The sequence below is a fragment of the Oncorhynchus masou genome, chromosome 1 (genome assembly GCF_036934945.1).
Source record: "Oncorhynchus masou masou isolate Uvic2021 chromosome 1, UVic_Omas_1.1, whole genome shotgun sequence".
NCBI lineage: Eukaryota > Metazoa > Chordata > Actinopteri > Salmoniformes > Salmonidae > Oncorhynchus > Oncorhynchus masou.
Window position 1 is genome coordinate 17379520 of NC_088212.1, and position 18995 is coordinate 17398514.

Consider the following 18995-nt stretch of genomic DNA (forward strand, 5'->3'; position numbering starts at 1 on the left):
CGCTGGGTGAGAGCAGACTCGAGCTCTGGGCTCTCATCACCTTTGTTCTCTTTCTTGTTGAGCGTCTGCTGGGGTCCCACCAAAAAACCCACCGGATGGACAACAGACGGACGGAAGGAAAAAGAGAGAAAGAAAGAAAAGAAAAGAAAGAGGAGAGGAGAGGAGAGTGAGAGGAGAGGAGAGTGAGAGGAGAGGAGAGTGAGAGGAGAGGAGAGTGAGAGGAGAGGAGAGGAGAGTGAGAGAGGAGAGGAGAGTGAGAGGAGAGGAGAGGAGAGAGGAGACTGAGAGGAGAGGAGAGTGAGAGGAGAGGAGAGGAGAGGAGAGGAGAGTGAGAGGAGAGGAGAGTGAGAGGAGAGGAGAGTGAGAGGAGAGGAGAGGAGAGGAGAGGATAGTGAGAGGAGAGGAGAGGGAGAGGGAGAGGAGAGGAGAGTGAGAGGAGAGGAGAGTGAGAGGAGAGGAGAGGAGAGGAGAGTGAGAGGAGAGGAGAGTGAGAGGAGAGGAGAGGAGAGTGAGAGGAGAGTGAGAGGAGAGTGAGAGGAGAGGGAGAGGAGAGGAGGGAGAGGAGAGTGAGAGGAGAGTGTGAGAGGAGGGAGAGGAGAGTGAGAGGGAGAGGAGAGGAGAGGAGAGTGAGAGGAGAGGAGAGGAGAGGAGAGTGAGAGGAGAGAGGAGAGGAGAGGGAGAGGAGAGTGAGAGGAGAGAGGGAGAGGAGAGTGAGAGGAGAGGAGAGGAGAGGAGGAGAGTGAGAGGAGAGTGAGAGGAGAGGAGAGGAGAGTGAGAGGAGAGGGAGAGGAGGAGTGAGAGGAGAGGAGAGGGAGAGGGAGGGAGAGGAGAGAGGGAGAGGAGAGGAGAGGAGAGGAGAGTGAGAGGAGAGGGAGGGGGAGAGTGAGAGGAGAGGAGAGTGAGAGGAGAGTGAGAGGAGAGGAGAGGAGAGTGAGAGGAGAGGAGAGGAGGAGAGGAGAGGAGAGTGAGAGGAGAGTGAGAGGAGGAGAGGAGAGGAGAGGGAGAGGAGAGGGAGAGGAGGAGAGGAGAGGAGAGGAGAGTGAGAGGAGAGTGAGAGGAGAGTGAGAGGAGAGGAGAGGAAGGCCCAGGAAGTGTTGTACTCACACACAGTCTCTGTCTGCTGATCATCAGATCAATGTCTTCATTTATTTTCCTGTACTTTTCCTCAGACTCGGGGCTGTGGCCGACGGAGTCGTCAGCGTCAGGGTCAGGGCTGTCACAGCCATTTAGGCCCTTCTTTCTCAATGTCTGAAAACAGAGTAGTCACACACACAGTTGAATGGGGGAACAGGACAGAGGAGAGGAGAGGAGAAGAAAGGAGAGGAATGTGGGTTGGTTCATGTTCGAATGGGTCCTGAGAAAGCACTCAACTGAGCCAATGAATGAATGAGAGATACATGTGTGTGTATGTGTGTGTACAAATGGGTTAAATTGGCAATAATCCTTTGTATGGGATAATGTGCTTTGACAAGATCAATTCCAAGGTCCATCAATGTGGGGTGGGATGGGGACACAGTGGTGTGCTTGTAAACAAGTAAACATGTAGTTAAACACTGAGGACATATATCATTTAATAACATTCACTGGCAAGACAAAGTCCTCAGACTCCTCTCTGAAATGGGCGCCATCGAGACATTCAACATTGTAATTACACAGACCGAGACATAGTCATGAACATGGAAATAAAACATATTTATGTCGTGTGTGTGTGTGTGTGTGTGTGTGTGTGTGTGTGTGTGTGTGTGTGTGTGTGTGTGTGGGGGGGGTTATGTATACAGGCAGCAGTTTCCCTATCGGCCACCTGATGGCCACCTGCTCCTGTTTCTGTGGCCACAGCACAGACCTCTCTCTCTCTCTCTCTCTCTCTCTCTCTCTCTCTCTCTCTCTCTCTCTCTCTCTCTCTCTCTCTCTCTCTCTCTCTCTCCTCTCTCTCTCTCTCTCTCTCTCTCAATTCAATTCAATTCAATTCAAGGGCTTTATTGGCATGGGAAACATGTGTTAACATTGCCAAAGCAAGTGAGGTAGATAATATATAAAGTGAATATATAAAGTAAAATAAATAATACAAATTAACAGTAAACATTACACATACAGAAGTTTCAAAACAATAAAGACAATACAAATGTCATATTATATATATACAGTGTTTTAACAATGTACAAATGGTTAAAGGACACAAGATAAAATAAATAAGCATAAATATGGGTTGTATTTACAATTGTGTTTGTTCTTCACTGGTTGCCCTTTTCTCGTGGCAACAGGTCACAAAACTTGCTGCTGTGATGGCACACTGTGGAATTTCACCCAGTAGATATGGGAGTTTATCAAAATTGGATTTGTTTTCGAATTCTTTGTGGATCTGTGTAATCTGAGGGAAATATGTCTCTTTAATATGGTCATACATTGGGCAGGAGGTTAGGAAGTGCAGCTCAGTTTCCACCTCATTTTGTGGGCAGTGAGCACATAGCCTGTCTTCTCTTGAGAGCCATGTCTGCCTACGGCGGCCTTTCTCAATAGCAAGGCTATGCTCGCTGAGTCTGTACATAGTCAAAGCTTTCCTTAATTTTGGTTCAGTCACAGTGGTCAGGTATTCTGCCACTGTGTACTCTCTGTGTAGGGCCAACTAGCATTCTAGTTTGCTCTTTTGTTTTGTTAATTCTTTCCAATGTGTCAAGTAATTATCTTTTTGTTTTCGCATGATTTGGTTGGGTCTAATTGTGCTGGTGTCCTGGGGCTCTGTAGGGTGTTTGTGTTTGTGAACAGAGCCCCAGGACCAGCTTGCTTCTCTCTCTCTCTCTCTCTCTCTCTCTCTCTCTCTCTCTCTCTCTCTCTCTCTCTCTCTCTCTCTCTCTCCCTGTCTCTCTCTGTCTCTCTCTGTCTCTCTGTCTCTCTGTCTCTCTCTCTCTCTCTCTGTCCCTCTGTCTCCCTCTGTCTCCCTCTGTCTCTGTGTGTCTGTGTGTCTGTCTGTCTGTCTGTCTCTCGTTCTAGGTCTCTCTCTCTACCCCTGGAGGAAGAGGAGAGAGCGGAAAGAGAAGATCAGCTTTTCTTTCCCTGTTAGATCAAGGCACCGTGTCTCACTAAAGTGATGGTGATACAGGATTCTATATAACATAGTTTTTTTGCTGTATGTGTGTTTTGATTTGAGTGTGCCTGGTTATGTAAGAGGGATTTACAATGAGTAGTAAAATAAATGGTGCAATAGCGAGCTTCTATTAATGACTGAACCTCCTGACCCCTCCTGACCCTCTCTCCATCCTGCACTTCCCTCTCCCCTCCCTCCCCTCCCCTCCCCTCCCCTCCCCTCCACAGTCTCTTTAATAAAAGGATATGAGTCTACAGGAGGAATATCACAGCTCCGCTCCTGTCTACGCAGACGACGATGCCTCACACTGCTCCACTGCTTTCATGTGGGCCTCCCTATCATACCTACCGCTATAATTACATTTACTTTAACGCAGCCTCGAGATGATGGTGATCCTGTGTGTGTGTGTGTGTGTGTGTGTGTGTGTGTGTGTCTGTGTGTGTGTCTCAGTGCTAGGGACAAATAGAGAGAGTGAGAGAATGGGAAAGAGAGATGCTGAGATCATCTCACTCTGTCTGATCCTCCTCATTTGTGTGACACTGCTTGTCACCGCGAGCAGCGCAGAGCACTACTGTAAAGTGATAGAAGTTACTGAGAGTGATCCGCCTGTTTATAAAACAAATGACACTCCAGTCATTGCTGATGTCAGGATAACAAAGCTCTTCTAAAGTGTGGCTTTAGTGAACTGAGAGCTGTATGAAGACTGTTTGATGCCGGAGGCGTCTCGTGGTGAGGGAACGTGATTCACCTGCTTCTCGTCTCAGAGATTCCTCTCTCTCTGTGCCATACCTCTTTCTCTCATTCTCGCTCTCGCTCTAACTCTCTCGCTCTCTCTCTCTCTCTCTCGCTCTCTCGCTCTCTCTCTCTCTCTCTCGCTCTCACTCTTGCCCTCTATCTCTCTCTCTCTCTCCCTCTCCCTCTCTCTCTCTCTCTCCCTCTCCCTCTCCCTCTCCCTCTCCCTCTCCCTCTCCCTCTCCCTCTCAACCCACAGGTTAGTTTGAAGTTAAGAATGTCTTTGACAGTGTTCAGGAAAACACACCGAACAAATCAACAATACAACCTAGGAGATCTGACATTTTTTAAAATTACGATAAAACACACACTTCTCCATCAGGGCATGATAAGACAACATAACAAAAGATTTCCAAGGGTCCAATATCATCACTCGCTTTTGGCAGATGCTCTGTGTTTCAAAATGTTTTCAAACATTTGGGTACTTTGCTCTGGTCTTTCGTGTAGTACAGTAGTGTAGTATTACTATCAAATTGACATCAACTGAAGTATAGGCCTCTTGTCGACATTATCTGGTATTTTCATCCTGGTCTCATAGACTAGACGTAACATAACACATGTAAATACGGGACACTCAAATTAGTATGATATGTTATATTTGGTGTGATATGTAAACCCATATGGGGTAACTGAGATGGGACAGTGGGGCCTGCCTGGGGTGTTGATGAGGCAGTGGGATGGAGGGCGGGTGCGATATATGACATCGAGACATGTGGCCCTGGCTTAGCTTTCCGCCAGGGCTGAGCAGTTTTAGGACACGACATGAGGCCGCTATGCCACTCATCCCAGACATGCCCACCTGTCAGAGACATCACACCTGTTGCCAAGTGATGCCACCCAGACCAGCAGCCAATCAGAGGCCAAGTAACTGTGTCATGGCCATAGAAGGCCCTCTCTCTCTCTCTCTCGGCTAATGTCTCCGCTCCCTGCTTCCCCCTCTTCCTCTCTGTTGTTTTGCCTCATGACTCTCTTCTTCGCTCCCTGCTTCCCCCTCTTCCTCTCTGTTGTTTTGCCTCATGGCTCTCTTCTTTGCTCCCTGCTTCCCCCTCTTCCTCTCTGTTGTTTTGCCTCATGGCTCTCTTCTTCGCTCCCTGCTTCCCCCTCTTCCTCTCTGTTGTTTTGCCTCATGGCTCTCTTCTTCGCTCCCTGCTTCCCCCTCTTCCTCTCTGTTGTTTTGCCTCATGGCTCTCTTCTTCGCTCCCTGCTTCCCCCTCTTCCTCTCTGTTGTTCTGCCTCATGGCTCTCTTCTTCGCTCCCTGCTTCCCCCTCTTCCTCTCTGCTGTTTTGCCTCATGGCTCTCTTCTTCGCTCCCTGCCTGTCTTACCCTCTATCCCCCCCACTGCTGCTCCAATCATGGCCTAGTGTTTTACATGTACACATCACTGGCCAGTCTTTCAATATGACAGAACACATAGTTGACATACAAAGACAAATACATTCACCATGACAGGAAATGGCAGGGGGTGGAAAGAACACTGGGGGATATGCAGATAATGCAAACATGCTGATTAAACACATCACGTGCTCTTATCTATGCAGTTTTATTCCAACATATTCTCACTTACATCAAATGTTTCCAGTATATCTACCTAAAAATAAAAATTGTGAAAAAAGTGTCTCTGTATGAAGATCAAGAAAACAGGAAGTACATTTTCTATGCTGACATCTTAATAGCTGTAGGAGATCAAAGCTCCATGATCCACAATCCAAAGCTTTATTGATGAGGGGAGATCAATCTAAGAAAGCGGAAAATGGGCTATCCTGGACGCACTTTGAAGTGAGAGAGAGAGAGATAGATAGAGAGAGATGTTAAAAAGAGGAAGCAAGACAACAAAAGAAAGATTGAGATACTGTGAGGGAGCAAGTGAGAGACTGAGACAGAGAGAGAGAGAAAGAGAGGTGAGCAGAGGACGGCAAAGGCTGCTTTTCAATTCAATTCAATTTCAATTCAAGGGCTTTATTGGCATGGGGAACATGTGTTAACATTGCCAAAGCAAGTGAGGTAGATAATGTATGAATAATATATGAATATATAAAGTCAAAAACAATAAAACATTTCTCTGTCTCTCTCTGTCTCTCTCTCTCTCTCTCTCTCTCTCTCTCTCTCTCTCTCTCTCTCTCTCTCTCTGTCTCTCTGTCTCTCTGTCTCTCTGTCTCTCTGTCTCTCTCTCTCTCTCTCTCTCTCTCTCTCTCTCTCTCTCTCTCTCTCTCTCTCTCTCTCTCTCTCTCTCTCTGTGGCCCCTTTGGAGGCTTGCTCCTAATTAAACTCCATCCGCATGATGTTCCCTCCTGGCTCAGCCTGTCAGAGGGCCTGTTTGCAGCATGAGGAGTGTAGACACTGTGTCCTGCATACCCTCCTCATCGGTACCCTTCCCACCCACACTCCAACTCACACCCCACGCACGGCTTGGCTTAGTTAGGCTAGGTGTATATGATTTTACATTGCAGATCATAGTGCAAGGGCAGTGGCAATTTAAAGGTGCATTTCATAACCATGAATGGTATTTCAGGGGTTACATTAACTGGAGGGTATTTCAGGGGTTACATTAACTGGAGGGTATTTCAGGGGTTACATTAACTGGAGGGTATTTCAGGGGTTACATTAACTGGAGGGTATTTCAGGGGTTACAATAACTGGAGGGTATTTCAGGGGTTACATTAACTGGAGGGTATTTCAGGGGTTACAATAACTGGAGGGTATTTCAGGGGTTACATTAACTGGAGGGTATTTCAGGAGTTACATTAACTGGAGGGTATTTCAGGGGTTACATTAACTGGAGGGTATTTCAGGGGTTACATTAACTGGAGGGTATTTCAGGGGTTACATTAACTGGAGGGTATTTCAGGGGTTACATTAACTGGAGGGTATTTCAGGGGTTACATTAACTGGAGGGTATTTCAGGGGTTACATTAACTGGAGGGTATTTCAGGGGTTACAATAACTGGAGGGTATTTCAGGGGTTACATTAACTGGAGGGTATTTCAGGGGTTACAATAACTGGAGGGTATTTCAGGGGTTACATTAACTGGAGGGTATTTCAGGAGTTACATTAACTGGAGGGTATTTCAGGGGTTACATAAACTGGAGGGTATTTCAGGGGTTACATTAACTGGAGGGTTACATTAACTGGAGGGTATTTCAGGGTTACATTAACTGGAGGGTATTTCAGGGGTTACATTAACTGGAGGGTATTTCAGGGGTTACATTAACTGGAGGGTATTTCAGGGGTTACATTAACTGGAGGGTATTTCAGGGGTTACATTAACTAATTAACTGGAGGGTATTTCAGGGGTTACAATAACTGGAGGGTATTTCAGGGGTTACATTAACTGGAGGGTATTTCAGGGGTTACAATAACTGGAGGGTATATCCCTTCCCATCACAGCTAGCAAGATAGAAGGGGCCTTGAGAAGGGCCCACTGTGGATTCTTTCCCCAACGGCATGTTCACAGACACCTGGTTGGTGGCAGTGGAGGGATATAGTAATAGAGTGATCGGACTGCATGATCTCTCTCTCTCTCTCTCTCTCTTCTCTCTCTCTCTCTCTCTCTCTCTCTCTCCCTCCCTCCCTCCCTCCCTCCCTCCCTCCCCTCCCTCCCTCCCTCCCTCCCTCCCTCCCTCCCTCCCTCCCTCCCTCCCTCCCTCTCTCTCTCCCTCCCTCCCCCTCCCCCCCCTCCCTCCCCCCCTCTCTCTCTCTCTCTGAATGTTGTTTGCCTGTTGCCCAGGTGGGGGCTTTGGTTGATATTTTGGAAGTGTTTAAGGCATACATTAAATAATGTGTTAATGACCACTGGCAACAGATTGGCAGATTATGTTTTGTAATGTCCTCAAGCCCAACAACAACTGAGCCGACCAACAAAAACTTTGTGAGCAGAATAGTCAGATTGCATCGATAGATACTGGGTCTCCAGAACTTAGTTACCAATGAACACAGCAAATTATGGCCAATGACTGTGGCTTTAGCAAGTAGGTATCAGTGAAAACTGAATTATGTTTCTTGTAAATATGTTTCTTTGTATTTTTGTGATCAAATTCTTCACTTGCTGGTGGGAAAAAAGTGTCGGCCAAACAAGCACGTTAAAAGAGTTTAACCACAGGGCCACTTATGGTTAATCATGCTTGGTGTGGAAGAAAGGGAAAATCTTAAGGGATAAACAGCCTCTTATTGGGCTTGAGGGATAAACCGCTTCTTTCTTATTGGCCAAGTCTGATTCTCTGGACCCAACATGGAACACACTCACTCACACTACCGAGCACCGCAGTGTTCCTAGCAGAGAGGCATTACATCAGTGTGTGGCTACATCTCATCAATGTTTGTGAGAGTGTGTTGGGGGAGGCCACCGGGAGCAGAGCAGAGCTCCCTCACCATTAGAAAGTGCCATGCTCAATTTCACCTAAGCAGATTGGTAAGAGTGGCACGGTGCGGCCCACTGTGAATGACTAGGAGCTATGGGGAGAAACAATATCCCTTCCCATCACAGCTAACAAGATAGAAGGGGCCTTGAGAAGGGCCCACTGTGGATTCTTTCCCCAACGGCATGTTCACAGACACCTGGTTGGTGGCAGTGGAGGGATATAGTAATAGAGTGATCGGACTGCATGATCTCTCTCTCTCTCTCTCTCTCTCTCTCTCTCTCTCTCTCTCTCTCTCTCTCTCTCTCTCTCTCTCTCTCTCTCTCTCTCTCTCTCTCTCTCTCTCTCTCTCTCTCTCTCTCTCTCTCTCTCTCTCTCTCTCTCTCTCTCTCTCAGCCACTTGTGCTTGTGGAGAACATCAGGGGGATCAGCCTGGCTTAGCTTATTGGAAGCAGATGGCAGACCAAAGGCAGGAAGGCCACAGTTTCATGAAGCATGGTCTGAACATGTCAGAATGTCAGAGGGGACATGCCCAGAGATGACTGCTATAGGTGGTTTGTGCCTGTCTGTCTGTCTGTCTGTCTGTCTGTCTGTCTGTCTGTCTGTCTGTCTGTCTGTCTGTCTGTCTGTCTGTCTGTCTGTCTGTCTGTCTGTCTGTTGTATCTGTGCATCTGCATGTACATGTGTGGCAATCTAAGGAACCTCAAATCCAGAATCCTGGCTTCCCTGTTTTTTTAGTCATCATTTGCCAATCCCACTGCACTGGGGTTGAGGTGACGTTTGAAAAAAAAGAAGGAGCGCATCAGTGACTTGGTTGAAGCCCTCTGGTCCTGGTGTCCTGGTACACTACAATCAGGAATCAAAGACAGGCGGTTATGATCTGTCAGCCCGGAGCAAAGTGGCTATGTGTTTGGTAATATCGCTCTCTAAAGAGTGTAATTACAACTGTCTGGGATCACCATACATACTTGAGGATGAGCTGAACGAGAAGAAGAAAAACTAAATGGATAGAGCATATTTTCAGATGTGTGTGTCCTGTCTGAATGTTTTTCAAACTGGGGAGGGCACAGGAATAGGGTGCTTTTGGATGAGAAGTCACAGAGTCCATAAGAGAAACAGGAGTGTTTCAGAGACCAGTGTACATCACAACTCCACATCAGGTATCACGTACTGGTGTACCGTACTGTATCAAACTGTATCTTTATGAATCAGACTGTATCAGACTGTATCAAACTGTATCATGCTGTATCATACTGTATCAGACCGTATCATACTGTAGGGACTGTATTGGACTGTATAGTACTGTATCGTACTGTATCATTCCGTATCATACCGTATCCGACTGTATCGTATTGTATCAGACTATATCAGACTGTATCATACTGTATCAGACTGTATCATACCGTATCCGACTGTACCGTACTGTATCATACTATATCAGACTGTATCATACTGTATCAGACTGTATCGTACTGTATCATTCCGTATCATACCGTATCCGACTGTATCGTATTGTATCAGACTATATCAGACTGTATCAGACTATATCAGACTGTATCATACTGTATCAGACTGTACCGTACTGTATCAGACTGTATCATACCGTATCATACTTTATAAGACTGTACCGTACTGTATCATACTGTATCATACTGTATCAGACTGTATCATACTGTATCAGACTGTATCAGACTGTATCAGACTGTACCGTGCTGTATCAGACTGTATCATACTGTATCAGACTGTATCATACTATATCAAGATGTATCATACTGTATCAGACTGTATCATACTGTATCAGACTGTATCATACTGTATTATACTGTATAGTACTGCATCAAACTGTATCAGACTGTAGGGACAGTATCAGACTGTACCGTACTGTATCAGACTGTATCGTACTGTATCAGACTGTATCATACTGTACCGTACTGTATCAGACTGTATCATACTGTATCAGACTGTATCGTACTGTATCAGACTGTACCGTACTGTATAAGACTGTATCATAGTGTATCAGACTGTATCATACTGTATCAGACTGTACCGTACTGTATCAGACTGTATCGTACTGTATCAGACTGTACCGTGCTGTATCAGACTGTATCGTACTGTATCAGACTGTACCGTACTGTATCAGACTGTATCATACTGTATCAGACTGTACCGTACTGTATCAGACTGTACCGTACTGTATCAGACTGTATCGTACTGTATCAGACTGTATCATACTGTACCGTACTGTATCAGACTGTACCGTAGTGTATCAGACTGTATCGTACTGTATCAGACTGTACCGTACTGTATCAGACTGTATCATAGTGTATCAGACTGTATCATACTGTATCAGACTGTACCGTACTGTATCAGACTGTATCGTACTGTATCAGACTGTACCGTGCTGTATCAGACTGTATCGTACTGTATCAGACTGTACCGTACTGTATCAGACTGTATCATACTGTATCAGACTGTACCGTACTGTATCAGACTGTACCGTACTGTATCAGACTGTATCGTACTGTATCAGACTGTACCGTACTGTATCAGACTGTATCATACTGTATCAGACTGTATCATACTGTATCAGACTGTATCGTACTGTATCAGACTGTACCGTACTGTATCAGACTGTATCATAGTGTATCAGACTGTATCATACTGTATCAGACTGTATCATACTGTATCAGACTGTACCGTACTGTATCAGACTGTACCGTACTGTATCAGACTGTATCGTACTGTATCAGACTGTACCGTACTGTATCAGACTGTATCATACTGTATCAGACTGTATCATACTGTATCAGACTGTATCATACTGTATCAGACTGTATCATACTGTATCAGACTGTATCATACTGTATCAGACTGTATCATACTGTATCAGACTGTATCATACTGTATCAGACTGTACCGTACTGTATCAGACTGTATCATACTGTATCAGACTGTACCGTACTGTATCAGACTGTATCATACTGTATCAGACTGTACCGTGCTGTATCAGACTGTATCATACTGTATCAGACTGTATCATACTGTATCAGACTGTACCGTACCGTATCAGACTGTATCAAACTGTACCGTACTGTATCAGACTGTACCGTACTGTATCAGACTGTATCAGACTGTACCGTACTGTATCAGACTGTATCAGACTGTACCGTACTGTATCAGACTGTAGGGACTGTATCGGACTGTACCGTACTGTATCAGACTGTATCGTACTGTATCAGACTGTATCTTTATGAATCAGACTGTATCAGACTGTATCAAACTGTAGGGACTGTATTGGACTGTGTAGTACTGTATCATACTGTATCATTCCGTATCATACCGTATCCGACTGTATCGTATTGTATCAGACTATATCAGACTGTATCATACTGTATCAGACTGTATCATACCGTATCCGACTGTACCGTACTGTATCATACTATATCAGACTGTATCATACTGTATCAGACTGTATCGTACTGTATCATTCCGTATCATACCGTATCCGACTGTATCGTATTGTATCAGACTATATCAGACTGTATCAGACTATATCAGACTGTATCATACTGTATCAGACTGTACCGTACTGTATCAGACTGTATCATACCGTATCATACTTTATAAGACTGTACCGTACTGTATCATACTGTATCATACTGTATCAGACTGTATCATACTGTATCAGACTGTATCAGACTGTATCAGACTGTACCGTGCTGTATCAGACTGTATCATACTGTATCAGACTGTATCATACTATATCAAGATGTATCATACTGTATCAGACTGTATCATACTGTATCAGACTGTATCATACTGTATTATACTGTATAGTACTGCATCAAACTGTATCAGACTGTAGGGACAGTATCAGACTGTACCGTACTGTATCAGACTGTATCGTACTGTATCAGACTGTATCATACTGTACCGTACTGTATCAGACTGTATCGTACTGTATCAGACTGTATCGTACTGTATCAGACTGTACCGTACTGTATAAGACTGTATCATAGTGTATCAGACTGTATCATACTGTATCAGACTGTACCGTACTGTATCAGACTGTATCGTACTGTATCAGACTGTACCGTGCTGTATCAGACTGTATCGTACTGTATCAGACTGTACCGTACTGTATCAGACTGTATCATACTGTATCAGACTGTACCGTACTGTATCAGACTGTACCGTACTGTATCAGACTGTATCGTATCTGTATCAGACTGTATCATACTGTACCGTACTGTATCAGACTGTACCGTAGTGTATCAGACTGTATCGTACTGTATCAGACTGTACCGTACTGTATCAGACTGTATCATAGTGTATCAGACTGTATCATACTGTATCAAACTGTACCGTACTGTATCAGACTGTATCAGACTGTATCAGACTGTACCGTACTGTATCAGACTGTATCGTACTGTATCAGACTGTACCGTACTGTATCAGACTGTATCATACTGTATCAGACTGTACCGTACTGTATCAGACTGTACCGTACTGTATCAGACTGTATCATACTGTATCAGACTGTACCGTACTGTATCAGACTGTATCATACTGTATCAGACTGTATCATACTGTATCAGACTGTATCGTACTGTATCAGACTGTACCGTACTGTATCAGACTGTATCATAGTGTATCAGACTGTATCATACTGTATCAGACTGTATCATACTGTATCAGACTGTACCGTACTGTATCAGACTGTACCGTACTGTATCAGACTGTATCGTACTGTATCAGACTGTACCGTACTGTATCAGACTGTATCATACTGTATCAGACTGTATCATACTGTATCAGACTGTATCAGACTGTACCGTACTGTATCAGACTGTATCATACTGTATCAGACTGTATCATACTGTATCAGACTGTATCATACTGTATCAGACTGTACCGTACTGTATCAGACTGTACCGTACTGTATCAGACTGTATCATACTGTATCAGACTGTACCGTACTGTATCAGACTGTATCATACTGTATCAGACTGTACCGTGCTGTATCAGACTGTATCATACTGTATCAGACTGTATCATACTGTATCAGACTGTACCGTACCGTATCAGACTGTATCAAACTGTACCGTACTGTATCAGACTGTACCGTACTGTATCAGACTGTATCAGACTGTACCGTACTGTATCAGACTGTATCAGACTGTACCGTACTGTATCAGACTGTAGGGACTGTATCGGACTGTACCGTACTGTATCAGACTGTATCGTACTGTATCAGACTGTATCAGACTGTACCGTACTGTATCAGACTGTATCAGACTGTATCAGACTGTATCATACGGTATCAGACTGTATCATACTGTATCATACTGTATCAGACTGTATCAGACTGTATCAGACTGTATCAGACTGTACCGTACTGTATCAGACTGTATCAGACTGTATCAGACTGTATTATACTGTATCAGACTGTATCAGACTGTACCGTACTGTATCAGACTGTATCAGAGTGTATCAGACTGTATCGGACTGTACCGTACTGTATCAGACTGTATCAGACTGTACCGTACTGTATCAGACTGTATCAGACTGTACCGTACTGTATCAGACTGTATCATACTGTAGGGACTGTATCGGACTGTACCGTACTGTATCAGACTGTATCATACTGTATCAGACTGTACCGTACTGTATCAGACTGTATCATACTGTATCAGACTGTAGGTACTGTATCGGACTGTACCGTACTGTATCAGAATGTATCAGACTGTAGGTACTGTATCAGACTGTACCGTACTGTATCAGAATGTATCAGACTGTATCATACTGTTTCAGACTGTACCGTACTGTATCAGACTGTATCATACTGTATCAGACTGTACCGTACTGTATCAGACTGTAGGGACTGTATCGGACTGTATCGTACTGTATCAGACTGTATCATACTGTATCAGACTGTATCATACTGTATCAGACTGTAGGGACTGTATCGGACTGTACCATACTGTATCAGACTGTATCAGACTGTATCATACTGTATCAGACTGTAGGGACTGTATCGGACTGTACCGTACTGAATCAGACTGTATCATACTGTATCAGACTGTATCATACTGTATCAAGATGTATCATACTGTATCAGACTGTATCATACTGTATCAGACTGTATCATACTGTATTATACTGTATAGTACTGCATCAAACTGTATCAGACTGTAGGGACAGTATCAGACTGTACCGTACTGTATCAGACTGTATCGTACTGTATCAGACTGTATCATACTGTACCGTACTGTATCAGACTGTACCGTACTGTATCAGACTGTATCGTACTGTATCAGACTGTACCGTACTGTATCAGACTGTATCATAGTGTATCAGACTGTATCATACTGTATCAGACTGTACCGTACTGTATCAGACTGTATCGTACTGTATCAGACTATACCGTGCTGTATCAGACTGTATCGTACTGTATCAGACTGTACCGTACTGTATCAGACTGTATCATACTGTATCAGACTGTACCGTACTGTATCAGACTGTACCGTACTGTATCAGACTGTATCGTACTGTATCAGACTCTACCGTACTGTATCAGACTGTATCATACTGTATCAGACTGTATCATACTGTATCAGACTGTATCAGACTGTACCGTACTGTATCAGACTGTATCATACTGTATCAGACTGTATCATACTGTATCAGACTGTATCATACTGTATCAGACTGTACCGTACTGTATCAGACTGTACCGTACTGTATCAGACTGTACCGTGCTGTATCAGACTGTATTAGACTGTATCAGACTGTATCATACTGTATCAGACTGTACCGTACTGTATCAGACTGTACCGTACTGTATCAGACTGTACCGTGCTGTATCAGACTGTACCGTACTGTATCAGACTGTACCGTGCTGTATCAGACTGTATCATAGTGTATCAGACTGTATCATACTGTATCAGACTGTACCGTACTGTATCAGACTGTATCATACTGTATCAGACTGTACCGTGCTGTATCAGACTGTATCATACTGTATCAGACTGTATCATACTGTATCAGACTGTACCGTGCTGTATCAGACTGTGTCATACTGTATCAGACTGTATCATACTGTATCAGACTGTACCGTACCGTATCAGACTGTATCAAACTGTACCGTACTGTATCAGACTGTATCAGACTGTACCGTAGTGTATCAGACTGTAGGGACTGTATCGGACTGTACCGTACTGTATCAGACTGTATCATACTGTATCAGACTGTATCAGACTGTATCAGACTGTACCGTACTGTATCAGACTGTATCAGACTGTATCATACGGTATCAGACTGTATCATACTGTATCAGACTGTATCAGACTGTATCAGACTGTATCAGACTGTACCGTACTGTATCAGACTGTATCAGACTGTATCATACTGTATCAGACTGTATCAGACTGTACCGTACTGTATCAGACTGTATCAGAGTGTATCAGACTGTATCAGACTGTATCAGACTGTACCGTACTGTATCAGACTGTAGGGACAGTATCAGACTGTAATTTACTGTATCAGACTGTACCGTACTGTATCAGACTGTATCAGACTGTACCGTACTGTATCAGACTGTATCAGACTGTACCGTACTGTATCAGACTGTAGGGACTGTATCGGACTGTACCGTACTGAATCAGACTGTATCATACTGTATCAGACTGTATCAGACTGTATCAGACTGTACCGTACTGTATCAGACTGTATCAGACTGTATCAGACTGTATCATACGGTATCAGACTGTATCATACTGTATCAGACTGTATCAGACTGTATCAGACTGTATCAGACTGTATCAGACTGTACCGTACTGTATCAGACTGTATCAGACTGTATCAGACTGTATCATACTGTATCAGACTGTATCAGACTGTACCGTACTGTATCAGACTGTATCAGAGTGTATCAGACTGTATCGGACTGTACCGTACTGTATCAGACTGTATCAGACTGTACCGTACTGTATCAGACTGTATCAGACTGTACCGTACTGTATCAGACTGTATCATACTGTAGGGACTGTATCGGACTGTACCGTACTGTATCAGACTGTATCAAACTGTATCAGACTGTACCGTACTGTATCAGACTGTATCATACTGTATCAGACTGTAGGTACTGTATCGGACTGTACCGTACTGTATCAGAATGTATCAGACTGTACCGTACTGTATCAGACTGTATCATACTGTATCAGACTGTACCGTACTGTATCAGACTGTACCGTACTGTATCAGACTGTATCATACTGTATCAGACTGTATCAAACTGTATCAGACTGTACCGTACTGTATCAGACTGTATCATACTGTATCAGACTGTACCGTACTGTATCAGACTGTACCGTACTGTATCAGACTGTATCATACTGTATCAGACTGTATCAAACTGTATCAGACTGTACCGTACTGTATCAGACTGTATCATACTGTATCAGACTGTAGGTACTGTATCGGACTGTACCGTACTGTATCAGAATGTATCAGACTGTACCGTACTGTATCAGACTGTATCATACTGTATCAGACTGTATCATACTGTATCAGACTGTAGGGACTGTATCGGACTGTACCGTACTGTATCAGACTGTATCATACTGTATCAGACTGTATCATACTGTATCAGACTGTAGGGACTGTATCGGACTGTACCGTACTGTATCAGACTGTATCAGACTGTAGGGACTGTATCGGACTGTACCGTACTGTATCAGACTGTATCGGACTGTACCGTACTGTATCAGACTGTATCATACTGTATCAGACTGTACCGTACTGTATCAGACTGTATCATACTGTATCAGACTGTAGGGACTGTATCGGACTGTACCGTACTGTATCAGACTGTATCATACTGTATCAGACTGTATCATACTGTATCAGACTGTAGGGACTGTATCGGACTGTACCATACTGTATCAGACTGTATCATACTGTATCAGACTGTATAGTACTGTATCAGACTGTATCATACTGTATCAGACTGTAGGGACTGTATCGGACTGTACCGTACTGTATGAGACTGTATCATACTGTATCAGACTGTATCATACTGTATCAGACTGTAGGGACTGTATCGGACTGTACCCTACTGTATCAGACTGTATCATACTGTATCAGACTGTATCATACTGTATCAGACTGTAGGGACTGTATCGGACTGTACCGTACTGTATCAGACTGTATCATACTGTATCAGACTGTAGGGACTGTATCGGACTGTACCGTACTGTATCAGACTGTATCATACTGTATCAGATTGTAGGGACTGTATCGGACTGTACCGTACTGTATCAGACTGTATCATACTGTATCAGACTGTAGGGACTGTATCAGACTGTATCATACTGTATCAGACTGTATCATACTGTATCAGACTGTATCATACTGTATCAGACTGTATCATACTGTATCATACTGTATCATACTGTATCATACTGTAGGGACTGTATCGGACTGTACCGTACTGTATCGGACTGTACCGTACTGTATCAGACTGTATCAAACTGTACCGTACTGTATCATACTGTATCAGACTGTACCGTACTGTATCAGACTGTATCGGACTGTACCGTACTGTATCAGACTGTATCGGACTGTGCCGTACTGTATCAGACTGTATCAAACTGTACCGTACTGTATCATACTGTATCAGACTGTACCGTACTGTATCATACTGTATCAGACTGTACCGTACTGTATCAGACTGTATCATACTGTACCGTACTGTATCAGACTGTATCATACCGTATCATACTTTATAAGACTGTACCGTACTGTATCGTACTGTATTAGACTGTATAGTACTGCATCAAACTGTATCAGACTGTAGGGACTGTATCAGACTGTATCATACTGTATCAGACTGTACCGTACTGTATCAGACTGTATCATACTGTATCAGACTGTACCGTACTATATCGTACTGTATTAGACTATCATGCTCTATCATACTCTATCATACTGTAGGGACTGTATCAGACTGTATCGTACTGTATCATAATTAATCACTATGTATCATACTGTATCAGACTGTACCGTACTGTATCAGACTGTATCATACTGTATCAGACTGTACTGTACTGTATCAGACTTCATCCTTATGTATCAGACTGTATCATACTGTATCAGATTGTACCGTACTGTATCAGACTGTATCTTTATGAATCATACTGTATCAGACTGTATCAGACTGTACTGTATCAGACTGTACCATACAGTATCAGACTTTATCAGACTGTATCATACTGTATCGTACTATATCTTACTGATCAGACTGTATCATACTGTAGGGACTGTATCGGACTGTATCGTACTCTATCAGACTGTACCGTACTGTATCAGACTATCATACTGTATCGTACTGTATCAGATTGTATCATACTGTATCGGACTATATGATATTGTATCATGCTGTATCAGACTGTATCATACTGTATCATTATGTATCAGACTGTATCATTATGTATTGTACTGTATCATACTGTATCTTACTGTACCGTACTGTACTAGATTGTATCATACTGTATCATTATGTACCGTACCGTATTGTACTATATCTTACTGATCAGACTGTATCAGACTGTAGGAACTGTATCGGACTGTATCGTACTGTATCAGACTGTAGGAACTGTATCGGACTGTATCGTACTGTAGGAACTGTATCGGACTGTATCGTACTGTAGGGACTGTATCGTACTGTAGGGACTGTATCGTACTGTATCATACTGTAGGGACCCT

At 43.6% G+C, this 18995-nt stretch overlaps 1 protein-coding gene across 5 annotated transcripts in view; it reads right to left on the reverse strand.

Annotated features, from left to right (window-relative positions):
• Positions 1-18995, reverse strand: part of LOC135522007 (myocyte-specific enhancer factor 2C-like) — a 125745-nt gene that overhangs the window by 22757 nt on the left and 83993 nt on the right. For all 5 annotated transcript variants that reach the window (XM_064947994.1, XM_064948250.1, XM_064948086.1 and 2 more), the window contains one exon: positions 1105-1248. In XM_064947994.1, coding sequence (XP_064804066.1) covers positions 1105-1248 — 144 coding nt within the window. The remainder of the gene's footprint in view (positions 1-1104; positions 1249-18995) is intronic.